The sequence below is a fragment of the Hetaerina americana genome, unplaced genomic scaffold (genome assembly GCF_022747635.1).
Source record: "Hetaerina americana unplaced genomic scaffold, ioHetAmer1.1.p SCAF_6, whole genome shotgun sequence".
Taxonomy (NCBI): Eukaryota; Metazoa; Arthropoda; class Insecta; order Odonata; family Calopterygidae; genus Hetaerina; species Hetaerina americana.
The window spans coordinates 38,949,780-38,963,286 of NW_027287205.1; the positions used below are offsets into that span (position 1 = coordinate 38,949,780).

At 35.5% G+C, this 13,507-nt stretch overlaps 2 protein-coding genes across 3 annotated transcripts in view; one reads left to right on the forward strand and one right to left on the reverse strand.

Annotated features, from left to right (window-relative positions):
• The window catches only part of hrg (poly(A) polymerase hiiragi), a 33,987-nt gene extending 26,383 nt beyond the window's left edge, over nt 1–7,604 (reverse strand). For both annotated transcript variants that reach the window (XR_011702320.1, XM_071594294.1), the window contains exons 1-5: nt 7,493–7,604; nt 7,018–7,118; nt 6,748–6,939; nt 5,928–6,186; nt 1,880–1,984 (exon numbers count right to left, since the gene is read on the reverse strand). Coding sequence is in view for 1 of the 2 variants with exons in the window: in XM_071594294.1 (XP_071450395.1) it covers nt 1,880–1,984; nt 5,928–6,186; nt 6,748–6,938 (555 nt within the window). In the remaining variant the exon portion in view is untranslated. The remainder of the gene's footprint in view (nt 1–1,879; nt 1,985–5,927; nt 6,187–6,747; nt 6,940–7,017; nt 7,119–7,492) is intronic.
• An 82-nt stretch (nt 7,605–7,686) lies between these two features.
• Nucleotides 7,687–9,273, forward strand: LOC139695079 (ribonuclease H2 subunit C). Its single transcript, XM_071593703.1, has 3 exons — nt 7,687–7,957; nt 8,026–8,252; nt 8,341–9,273. Exons 1-3 carry the CDS (start codon nt 7,813–7,815, stop codon nt 8,371–8,373), a joined length of 405 nt encoding a protein of 134 aa, XP_071449804.1. The 5' UTR covers nt 7,687–7,812; the 3' UTR covers nt 8,374–9,273.
• Nucleotides 9,274–13,507: the final 4,234 nt, after the last annotated feature.

Consider the following 13,507-nt stretch of genomic DNA (forward strand, 5'->3'; position numbering starts at 1 on the left):
ATTCATCAATTACTATTGCAATGCCAGGGTGAATAACTATTTCATTATGGGTATTCAAACATAGCTCTTTTGCTATGAATGGAAGAAGAGAAAGCATTTACAGTCCACAACAGTAGTCATGTGTATATGTATATAATGTGGGTCGTGGTGGTCCAGGGGACAGAGTGTTGGACTACTGAACGGAGGGCCCGGGTTCAATTCCCGGCCAAGCCACTATGGGCACCTGCAGCTCCGCCTATGCTATGTGAATTTTCGGGTACCAGATCATCCTGGGAAACCATAACCGGCACAGGGAAAGGAACTGGCCCCCCAACCCTGATGTGTGAATTTCACACGCTGTCGGGCTTAGTACTGGGTGAACTCTATCATCACCTACCAAACCGAACTTCGAGTTAATTACTGTATTTATGGTTTTTTATGTATATAATATGCACATCATCTCAATATCCTTGTTAATACCATCGCTTCCTTTCTCTCAACAAGTGGGATATCACCTTGTCAAACTGCTTAGCCTGTTCAAGTGATAATGCCATGAATAACAATAATTATTATTCATTGAATGAATTTTTGATTGACAAGCAGTTGTAGCACATTACATTTTCATTACATACTCTAATGTAAATGTCCTTTTTGAAGCATGTCATAGTGTGGAAATATACCAGTATTTTGTACTTTACTTGGTGTTTGATGACTCATCACATGTATAGTCAGCACAATTGGACAATAAAATATTATTATAAATGTTAGGTTAAATTATACCTTTACAAACACAGCATACAATATGAACATAATCGTAGGCTAATATGAGAAATCATAGAAATAAAATACTATGTGTGAGACATAGGTGAAATTATCAGAGATTAACAAAAGCACTCACTCTTGCACAGAAAGGATATCTGAGCCATAGTGGGAAAACTATTAATTTATTTTGGCACTACAGGTTCACTGTATTAAAGCATTAACCTAGAATACTTCAAACACTTTTTTGGCATTTTACTCCTCATCATGGTGTCATAGCAAATGGTTAAAAGGATCGCTAATAATATGCAAAATTGAGAAACTTGCATAAAATTATGCTTTTTTATGAAGCTTAAATTTTTCACAATTCCAAAAAAATCATAAAATGTCTGTGAACATTTCATTGGATCAAAATATTTACAAGTTTTACTATGCTCACCTAAAAAGCCTCATCAGAAATGATAAAATCATGTCACAAAAACTAAAAATTACAAAGATTTGTAAGAGCAACATGCTGACAGTAATTATAGATCTAAAATTTTCAGCCAGGCAAGAAGATTTTTACCACATTAACAAAAATATACATTAGAAGGATTCTGGAAACTTTGTATGCAAGCATGCTAATAATTTTCAAATTTGATTTAATGGAACGCAATTGCTGTAAATAAAATCTTTATCCCAAACCATTAATTTTGAAATATCACTGGTCTACATACCAAGATGATGATGATAATGTTATTTTATCAAATAAACACAGACAAGTATTAACTCAGATGCATAATATAATACAGACACACCCAATAAACAAAAAGGACAAAAACAGAAATCCTAGGGTTAAGTGAAACCATGAACTCTAGAATAGAAGGCAAGGACTTTTGCAACCACCACGATGATTTATGCATGCTACACAAAGAAACTTCTAATACATGGGTATGACAAAAAATGTACAATCACCATGGTACAAGCATAAATATCAAATAAAAAAGAAGACTATAAGCCAATGGCTTGAGTGTAAATCCTCTGTTTTTACCATAGCTAAACCCATACAAGGTTTAAGGGTACAACCCATGAAATAACCAATAATAACATAGTAGTTCTGTCATTTTCATTCAGAAAGTAGAAAAAAATAATTGAAACTCACCATCGTATCTGGAATTTCCTTGAGTGCTAACCTAGCAAACAGCATATCAATCTCAATGCCATCAAACTTCATTTTTATCACAGGTACAAAAGCTTCCTCAACAGCCTAAAAAATAATTCTATATTGTTGTAACTCATTTTGCAAAATTCATGCTGCATTATGAACTACTATTCTTTTGGAAATAAAATTAATATCAAGGCTACTATTAATATTTTTATTACAATATTTTTACACCTCAATTAATATCATTAAGATTAAATAACTATGAGATCATAGTATTAATGCAGAGTCAAGGCACAATCATTGAATCGGTACAACCATGCAATGACTTATATACATAATCACAAGCTTGATTTCGTGGACAGGGTTTTCAATAGATCATGTTCATCTTGCTTCATACCAAGTATACTCAACCAGAACCCAACATTTTCCGAATTAAAAAAACCATTAAATGCATTTGATCATGATTCCCAAGTAAGGTAAGATATCCAAAGTAACATTTTAAAAATTTACCAACAGATCAATATACATCAGTCAAAGCATACATGTCATCAAAAAGGCTCAGTGTTTGGAGAAAAGAACGCAATAAATAAGGATTGATGACACCAGTGAGTCTGGTAGCTGCCAAAAAAAAATTTTGATAGTATATTTGAGTGAAATGGCAGGCAGCTAATCTTATTCCATACATCACAGTCCTTGGCTCAAGCAGTGTACCAATGCTTATGGCAGCCATGCAACAAAATGGGGTACCATTTTACTTTGTATCAAAAAACCAACAACAGCAATATTAGTACCGATGGTGGGCCAAAACTGGAAATCCTGGCAAACAATTGGATATGAAACCATTACCAAATTATATTCACATAGAAATTAACATTTTGCTGAGGTGATGCACGTGTGAACTGCATATCAGACATAATCCTTCGGTAACAACCGTTCAATGCAAGTATAAGGTTGGAGACATTTAGAAGGGGTGTGATCTTTACCAAAAATTAGAAATTCAAAAGAATATTAATTACAGTTAAGGGGTAAAATGGAATGTTTGGAGAATTTATTTTAACTGTTCAAAATTTCTTTAATTAACACTTCTTTCCATTTCCCCCTAATACTTCTGCCAAAACATGTTTTTATGAAACTTTTCTTAAATACTGTATAAAAACATCTTTCCTTAACATATACCTAAAATTCATCCAATTACTAATACTTCTTTAAGCCTTGTCTACGTGCTCTTCTAGTATGTGTTGTCCATTAAATATTGAAGGATTAGAGTACCTTGAAGTGAGAAGCCTAAGTTATTTCAATCCAGTCCATGTAATACCACTTTCCACATTTCTTTTACCACAACAGTTCATTACTGTACACTTCCAGAAATAAAATCAAATCAAAAAACTTTGAACTAGAGCTTTAAGTTTTGTCTAAATCCCCTGTAAGTAATATGAAGTTTATCACACTTGTAATTTCTTTGTACCTTATTCTTTGACGGCAAATAATCAATTCCTCTTCACACGGTACCTTGCGATGCTAAAATGTATACTGAAGGAATGAAAGGGTTTTAATACAACCCCTTGAGTCAAACTGGATGACATCTGAAGGTAAACTTAGCTCTATACCCACCAATAACCCCAAAAGTGACCTTATAGAAAACTCCAAAATAAACGCAACTGCTGCTGCAACATGCAATCCAAATATGCTTGCTCACCAAATGTGGAATAATTCAGGCAAAATTTTGAAAGTAATAATAAATTTTTTAAAAATATCTTTATATTTGTATACAAGCCCATTTCCTAAAGGAAACATTATGAATTGGACTTGATATGAATTCTGATATAAGACAACTTTTTTCACATGCTAATTCTCAAAACATTCACACAATTTTCAGATGAATTCGACACCCATTCATCTTTTCCCACTTTTCTATCAATACTGACAGCTGCTCATTAAGGTTTTCCAAAATTGGCTACATTCAACAGAAAAGTGGGGTTAGTCAACATAGTCAAATTATTACTATCAATCAGTGAAGATGATTATGAACCTAAAAATCTATCCTTACCAGTGATGTAAAATACAGTGGCATCATTTAGTTTTTTTTAGACTTTTAACCAATACCAACAAAACCTACATCGGTCATATCAGAGGCCTGCTTAAGATGAAATTCTAATATACTCTTATCTTCATTGTCCATTGCTTGTACGTGTTTCCTTTTGGTAAGTGAACAGGCAGTGTGCCCATAAAATTATTGGACTTGCTTTGTGGAGAGACACTATGGTTAATTTACTGACTATCAACTGCTTTTTGACTGTTTATACATTTCTTCCGGAGTTTGCAAAGTTAGTAACTTATACAACCTATTTTCATGTCATTGCCATCATTACGTTTACCCAATATGATGGTATTGAGATATGTATTTTCAATTTTTAAGATTCTTCGGGGCTCTCAAGGACTTCAGGACTCGAAACACAATGATTTATGTCACTGATTAAAATGAAGTGGTTCTCAGGATCGTCAACGTTAATTATCATTATGACCAGTTTGGGTTCAGGAAAAGAATGTGTATTGTCATTGCAGTAATGAGATCAATAATCTAGAGGAACATCAAATACAACCTGGATTCATTTGCCTAATTCATAGATTTAGAAAAGGCATGATTGAATTGGTTAGAATCGTTGACTGTATAATAGGAAATAGAAACAGAGAAATAGGAGGCATATACTACCCGTATAGGTAGCAGACTGCTCAGGAAGAGTTGGTGGATGGATAATTGGGATGGGTAGGGTTAGAAAGAAGAGTAAGACAAGGTGTTCGTTATTAACTGAGCCATTAATAAATGAAAAAAAAAACTTTGTTCCAATCCACCACTTTATTTCAGGTACGATAAGTTTCGACGCCGTAGCGTTGAAACTAGTCGTACCTGAAATAAAGTGGTGGATTGGAACAGGGTTTTTCTTTTTCATTTATTAAAATGAACTTCCACAAAGTTGAGGCTGAAACTATTGAGATAACTGAGCCATTCTTTGTATACCCGGAGGAAATGGACAGGGGCATTGAGTTAGAATGTGAAAATGGTTAGTAAAATTTTGATATGATGCATGGTTTTGCACAGCATTGAACCATGGTAAAGGCCCCAAAATAGCAGGCTTAGTTGGAGGTTTTTGTTATGTAGGTGTGGAGAAGGACGGAAAAGGCAAAATGGACAGAGAGGAAAACAAATAAGGAAGTGCTTGGCATGGAGGGGAAAGAGGGAAGATTGATGGGAGAATTCCTGAGGAAGCAGGACAGTTGGATTCTGAGCATTTTTACTGGCTGTTAGTTGTTATAGACTGTTGATAAATGGGAAAATGTTAGCCACACAAGGAAGCAGCACGAATAGGATAGGCATGTTGGATGGAATGAAGAGGAAGTTTTCTGTATTGAAGAGGGGCTTAATACAGTGTTGGATGCCAGGTTTGTTTCATGGGAGAGAGAGAGAAGGGAATTATCATAACACCAATATACCCTGTTCCCATCCTAAACCTACTTTCACTGGTACACCAAACCAATAAATAAAAATAATTCTGAAGTTTTACCAAGAGTTCCATTGAATATTTCTGCCAGCTGAGTTAAGCTGGAAACACACACTTAGACAACTGAATGACAATCAACTCCCCATCAGATTATTTTATCACTGCACCAGATTTTCAATGTTGCTTAACATATATTAGTTGCCTCTACAAGATCGGTATCAAAACAAGCACTTAACCTGTATATTCTCCAAAAGAAAACTGTATCCAAAACAGAGAAAACTACCATTGACAGTAACTCATTCATATTATACACGCCTTAAGAAACATAATCTAACTGTGAGGTTCATAGCCACTATAGTTTACAAAATACACTCAGAACTAAGGACGGAAGAACACAATTATTTCTCCATTTGGTTACACTGAAATACTTTGATGATGGTAGCTTAACACACTATTAAGTATAATGAAAACCTCTCAACAAAATGGTTTTATAAAATATAATAAATAATAATAATAATAGGTTTTAAAAAATATAATTTTAATCATACCCGTAAGTCTGTGACTTCTTCCTGCTGCTTGAGAAGATCAAAGAATGAGGTAAAATAATCACACCGATCTATATGGCGGGGAGCAACACAAAGGGCATCAATATCAGCACGTTTGTGATGAACACCGAGGCGATAGGAGCCAAAGGTGTATATCTTGCCTCCAACATTCTCTGCTACATTCGGAGGCATATTTCGCTTCACACTTGCTTCTCGAATCCATTCCTTCACCAATGCATTTAGTTTACTAAGAATTTCCATCCTATAAATAAAATTTGTGGTCAATAATGAAGGTTAGTGAAACAATGGAACCATTCACGCAAGAAGATATTAAGTTATTCACAGAGAAAATTGATATTTATGCGAGGAATATTTTAAGCACAATGATATTGACAATGACATGGTCTGTAGTCTTATATCCGGCTCAAAGTGTAGAAAGAATCGACATATGTTGCAAACAATATGCCTGTTTTTTTACTTTCATAGGTTTAATGACACCCCGAAGACAGACCAAGGGCTTCAATTAAATTATAGTAAATAACCAATCATTTCAGTATCCAATTCGGGCACTTCCTAAACAAAATCAGTACTACCAATGATTAAAGCGAATCGGAATAATTAGAGTCAACTTTGAAATATAAAAACATGTTCGCAGTTAAATGCAACAAGAGACCATTCGTCAATTATCCCAACTGATAAATTTTCCCACATACCATGAAAACGATAGCGAAACCAAAAATATGCCGACACTGTGCTTATTATAGTACAATCTAATTGCAGAATTAAGACAGGTACCTGAAATTAATGACGGAAACATACTAACCGATGGTTAAGTTCTTCGTCCGATTCAAAGACATTGTACGGCTTCAAAACCTCTTCCAACTCCTTCGTTCTTTGGATATCGAGAGATTTAGGAGTTGCATGGCTAATAGCGGATGTCATACCAAGAGTACGTAGAGCTTGCTGTTGCTGCTCCTGCTTTTGCTGGTTTGATGACTGTGATGACGACCACATTCTGCGAAAATAAATTACCGCCAAAATACGATTAAGAGCTCATAGATTAACACAAAGACAAAAATCATTCCAAGCTTACCTGAACAAATGTTGCACCACTCTTTCCAATCATGATAACTAAAGCAGAACAATTTCCTTGCTTTGTTATCTTAGCTTCAACTCTTGCAGGATGAAGAAGGCCTAAATAGCAAAAATATACTTATAAGTTTTCACTCACTTCATTAAATCAAATCTGTTTTTAATATGATATCACAAAAATAGTATAACGAAAGTGGGTAACTGACGACATAGCTCATGACAAACAAGAAAACAAAACGCAAAAACTTAAGTAAATACACATATTTACGCGTAAATTTGCAAAATAGGAACCATAATGAAAAGAATAACGTGATAATATGCATGAGAACATATTATTCCTAAAAACGTGTTATAAAGCATCATAAACATAGCGTAACATTGAGGCTAATGAACCAACTAGAACTTACGTTAATGCATATGGTCCTGAAATGGCTAATTACATGTAACGTATGAACTGAAGTTGTTACCTAACTTACCATGATTGTAATTAGCTGATGGTTGTACGTAAAAGTCGAGTACACTGGCACAATTATTACAAAAATCACACAAAACAACCGCACAATATGGCGTAAATCTTTGTGTTTCCCTATCGATTGTCAGCTGTCGTGCATCGATATCTATCGATTCAATATCGTTCATCCATTTCGATTGATCAGGCGGGGTCGTGGTTTGATTGGCTTAATCGTTTTATCATATCGGCTACACTCTCAAATTCAATTTGGTTTCCCTCGTTATTTGAAGTGGTGCAGTTATTCTGTATTTCTTTCTGTGGAATTGTGAATATTGTTTAATTGTAATGGCTTTGCGTATGAAAGTGAGTCAGATGAAGAGGGATTTATCCCATGAAGATGTTCATTTCATGCCGTGTCGTATTCACACAGAAGGACAACATAGGATCACAGAATATTTTAAGCCTTATTTGAAATATTCCAAGACCGGTGGTAAATAAAGTTTTTATATCGTGCGGCATAAGGACTGTATGTATTTTAATTGAACCTTATTTTTCCAGAAGTTAAGGTATCGTTTCGTGGTCATCCGCTGCATGGAAAGATCCTTAATCTCCCTAAGAATTACATTGGAGTAATTGCGGAAGGTGGTAAATGTGTGGATTCGGGAACTAGAAATTTATATGTTACAAGCACATTCAGTTCCATGACATTTTGGAATTGGGATAAACCCCCGTCAAAGAACGACGCATTTTATAAAGCACTGGATTGGATGGAAATCGCAGAGGCTGTAAGATTTATTTTGAGAGTTTTTCGATTATAGTTTTTACTCTACTTGCAACAGTTAGTATCCTTAAAATTTGTAAACTCTTTTTTAGCTCCATTCTTCTGACATGGAAAGTGAAAGCTGAGTTGGCAGGGTGTCTTTTAGCCTCACTCAGTTTTTAAAATCTGACTTCATCGAAGACCTCCAAGTAAATGTTCACCCTCTAAAGTGTTGCTTAATGGGGAACCCTATAAATCTATTACAATCCCGTTGGTAAATGACAATTTCATTTATCTAAGCCCAAAACGTTAGCCCATTTCTCCAAAACCCAAGACTGCAATGCAATTTTTTCATGTGATTTACGTGAATATGCAGATAGAGAAGGAATATACCTACATTTATTCCAAGTCTTCAATGCCACATTTTCCCTGGCGCTAAGTGCTTGTCCTGGTAAGACTCCATGTCAGTTCCCCTGAAAAAATATCACCTTGAACTGTCAACACTTCTGAACTTGGAGGGAAGCGAAGATCTTAGCGGTTCACAATTCCCGGTTTAGTAACTTATTATTTTCAAGGGGGAATGCCATGAAGTTTTTTGAGGATGTTTTATGGATGTATGAAGAAAGTTACCAACCCCTCTGAAGTTAGTATTGATAAGCTCGTGAGTATTGTTATTCCTGATGGCCAGAGGCCTCATCTTTCCAAGTGTTAATAGTACAAACATACCAATACTGGAATTATTTTACCAAAGTTCTTCTGTAATTGACAGTGAGAAAGAGGACGTTTGTTAAACCAAAAGCAAACAGCTGTATTAATTTTCATTATATGCCCATTATATTAATTGTAAGAGCAAAACTTAACTTACATTGTTGTATCGCTTTACAAATTTTCTTCAACTAGTGATGAAGTCATTGCAATGTAGCCATGATTAACATATTATGGCTAGCTTCTATTTTGGTACCTATATTTTTAAAGAACAATATGTGATGTATATCCACAATATTTGTGATACAAGCTATGTGCATGAGAGCATGGCGATTATTTCAATAAAGTCTTTATAATTTACTAATTGCTTTCAATCAGTCTTGTTATTTTTCACTACTATGTGAAATTTACTCGTGGACATTCCCTATGCCTTGACCAACATGAATGAAGTTTGGTTCATATGCTGTAGGGCAATAGAAAGAGTGCCCAAAAGCTTCATTGCACTACCAGTACGAATGGCATTAGAAAAGGCTGGATGTCCTTGAACAAAAATAAAAAAGTTGGTGAGTGAGTTGAACCTTCACTTCTTTCAATCAAGGTATGGTAGTTAAGTGGGCAGAATATTGGATGGAGGACCTCGGGATACCCTTGGCTTCACCCAAGAGTAGTGGTTTTTCGGATACCTGATCTTCCTAGGAAATTCAGGTAGCACTGGGTTAGGAACTGACCCCCCTACCCTAATATGTAAATATCTCATGCTGTTATACTTAATATTATGCAATCTCTACCTTCAACCATCAAAACCAACCTTAGGATTGATTACTGTAATTTATTGGCATTAGTGGCTGACAATAAGAAATATCCTCAGTCAAGGACACCTTTCACTCTTCCCTTATTTTGTTTGACGATATCTTAGGAGTTAAAAACACCACCATCTTTAAGATATCCAAAATTTGAGCAATTATCCAAATCTCAAGAACTACGGAAAATGTGCAGATGCACATGGTACCAGGTAACCATACGGAGGAAGAAATAGGGTATACATATGATCTATTAGAAGAAATAATCGAGGGTGCCCCTGGGAGAAAAAATATAATAGTTGTGGGGGATTGAAATGGGGTTGTGGGTGAAGGGGAAAATGGGAGTAAGGTAGGGCCTACCAAGGACCTTTGGGAAGTTTTCTCCGTCTACTTCAGATTCTCTTTCTTTCTAAGCTTGCTGGCCAAAGGTCTTAATCATATAGATCTTTTATGTATTCCTTCCATCTATCTCGAGCATTTCCTGGTTCAGTTAATTTTTATGATGTACCTTTGATAATTTGCATGGATTTTCCCTCCTTCCTAACAGTGCTTCAACTTGCCTGTATAGCACACCATTTTCATCCTTTGGAAACATTCCATGTCCTAGCTCTGTCTTCCACTGCACTTCTTCCACTCTATTTGTTTCCTGCCTCAGTTAATAATTTTTCTGTTTGTATTTTCTCTCACCCAACTCTGTATTTACATTCTTCCATTTCCTTCTCTTATCTATCTTTCTTATCATCTCCTCTTCAATCCAGGATGTTATCCTCCTCCTTTTTAATCCTTGTCCTCTTCCTATATTAAAAATATGAAGAGTGATTGATATAATCTATTGTTAGAGATCAAATCTGACTAGACCAATCCAGTAGGCAGTTGGTATTATCAAATAGAAGAAACAATTGGCTGGGTGCCATGGAGGAAGCACCTAACAGTAATGGGGGATAGGATAGTAGTGGTAGGCAAAGGAAGTGTGGAAGTAAGAAAAGTGGGAGAGTATGGTTTGTGCATTAGGAATGAAAGCAGAGAGAAAGCAGTCAAGTTGTGCAAAAGAGGGGTTTGATGATAGCTAACACCTGGTTCAAACACCTTCACAGTAATTTAGATGACTTAGGTTACATGAGAGATGTTTTACAGGATGGATGATAGAAGGAAATGTAAAAATTGGAGCAAAAATCACTACTTGCATGAAAGAGCTATTATTGCTTGAATGAACTTGCAAGCTATTATTATTATGAATACGGACGTGGAAAATATATACATAAATGGAATGATAAGAACATTAAATTTTTAATAAGGGCCTACATGGTGTCCTATAAGAAGCACCAAGAATACACCTAGCAACTATTTTCAATTAAGAAAACTTGGTGCAACGTGCATACAGATGATCCCCAGAACACTATTCCATGTGATGCCACGGAAATAAAATTAGAATAATACATGAGTTTTAACCAGAGGAGCCCGGGTTCGATTCCTGGGTAAGTCTCGGGACACCTACAGCTCCACCCAAGCTATGTGATTTTTCAGTTGCCAGATCTTCCTGGTAAACCATAACCAGTACAGGGAAAGCAACTGAAGCCCCTCTACCCTAATGTGTGAATTTCACATGCTGTCGGGCTTAGTACTTGGTGAACTCTACCATCACCTACCAAACAGACCTTCGGGTTGATTATTGTTTTTATGGTTTTTTACATGAGTTTTAATATCTCTAAAGACCCAGTGTTATCCAGGAACCTAATAGTATACACGAAAGTGAGCAGTTTAGAACAAGGGTTAATATTAATATTTCACTAACTAGATAAGTTCAATTTCACATGTAGCAAAGAGGTAGTTCTGAGAAACATCAATAGAAGTTTACAAAATAGTGCAAACATCTTTCTAGGCAGAGAAAGGGAGAGGTTTAGAGGCTTGGTTTAGAAAGGGAGAGGAATGTGTGAACTGAACATTAGCATGAGACAGAAAAGTCTAATATAAATAGAATGTGTTCTTATGCTTATTGGATAATGAGAAGTTATTTAACTGTATAGAGTGGGCAAAGAAGAAGGAACTATACTGCAGTAAATAAGAGTAGAGACTGGAGGGATGGGTAACTTCATCAAAACTTATACATTAATCAGGAAGCTCGATTAAGGGTAGCAGAGGGATGGGCAGTGATTGGCTAGGGAGTGAGATACAAATGCCAATCATTGGTACTTTTGAACATATATTCTGAGGAAATTTTAAAAGGAGCCTGGGAATAGTTTGAGGTGATAATAAAGGTGGGCAGTGACATGATTAAATCAGTTAGCTATGCAGATTATTAAGTAATAACGAGTTAATTATCAAATTTGATTGAATTTATTACTGAGTGCTTTACAGGAATAATGCAAGCAGTATGGGAAAGGGATTCACAACGAGAAAACAAAAGTTATGATATTCTGAAGAAATAGGAAACTCAGGTTAAACATAGATGTAGGAAGGAATAAATGAAGCAGGCCAAGTAGTTCATTTAATTGGGCAGCAGTTTATAAGAAAAGAAACATATCGGTGAGTACATTAGGAGATAAGGAGATTGCATTGGCAAGAGAGGCAATGCAAGGAGAGAAGTGATGATAAGTGCATGGAGTGAAGGTGTGAAAAAAGATTATTAAAGAATTTAAATATGGAGGATAGTGTTCTATGGATGTCTAACCTAGTGCCTCTCCAAGGCAGGAGAACGATTGTGAATTATAGGCTTTTGAGATGTGGGTGTTGGAGAGAATGCAGAATATAAGTCAAGCAGAGAGGAAGGCAAATGTTGAGGTTTTAATTAGGGAGGGTGAAGAGAGGAAGATAGATACGTGGGGAAATCCAGAAATCATTAGGTGATATGCAGAAGGGAGAATGTATTGGGTAAGCAGGGTAGAGAAATGAAGACAGTCGACTTTATGGAGAGCACGAAGGCAGGTAGAAGTTACGAAGAAATGAAGACAGAAATAATGTAGGGCAAAGAAACAGGATGTTCTCACAGACCTTATAAGTAAATAGTCATTAGACACCGTCCAAAATATACCTTTAAATATGTATACGTTGAATGTATGACATGAAATTATTCTTTCTCATGGTACACATTTGACACTGGCTTCTCATTTATTTAAATGACAAATCTTAAGCATTCATATAGTTTTCAATAAATAAAATGGATACCAAGTGAGTACATTTGCCTATGTCCATGACGCAGATGGTATTAAGACACTTAGTTTCAAATCAGGCTAGAATAACTGCCTTTCCATTCATAATAAGATAAATAAGTTTTTTTCTGGATAATTTGCCAATAACTGCTAACTAGGTATCAAATTCTTCATTTGCTTTTACAGTTTTACGAAAAGATGAGTCAATATATATGACCAAATCTTAAGGAATTACTACACGGTGAAGAATAAGAAGGTGACCATTAGTTATATAGTCCACTTCATTAGTAGTTCTCCATTGAATTTATACATTTGGCACAACAGCTTGTGTGCTCTTGATTCCTAAAGTTGACACCTGTGGCTGGAGTGCTGTATGTGGGCATCGACATTCAATTTCTAATTTTACTTATGCAATATATTTGGTGAAAAGATGCATATTTTCCCATATTTATTGCTGCTTGTGGTCATATTTTTCTATTTACTTGAAGGTCTATGTGGGACAGTACACACATAATGTACAAAATCAATGAAAAGAAGAAAGTGAAAAAAATCATTTTTGAAAACTTTGCAAACAACTGGCCTAGGAAAATATTTTGAGGACTGCATACCAGCATATTTCAGGCAATCAG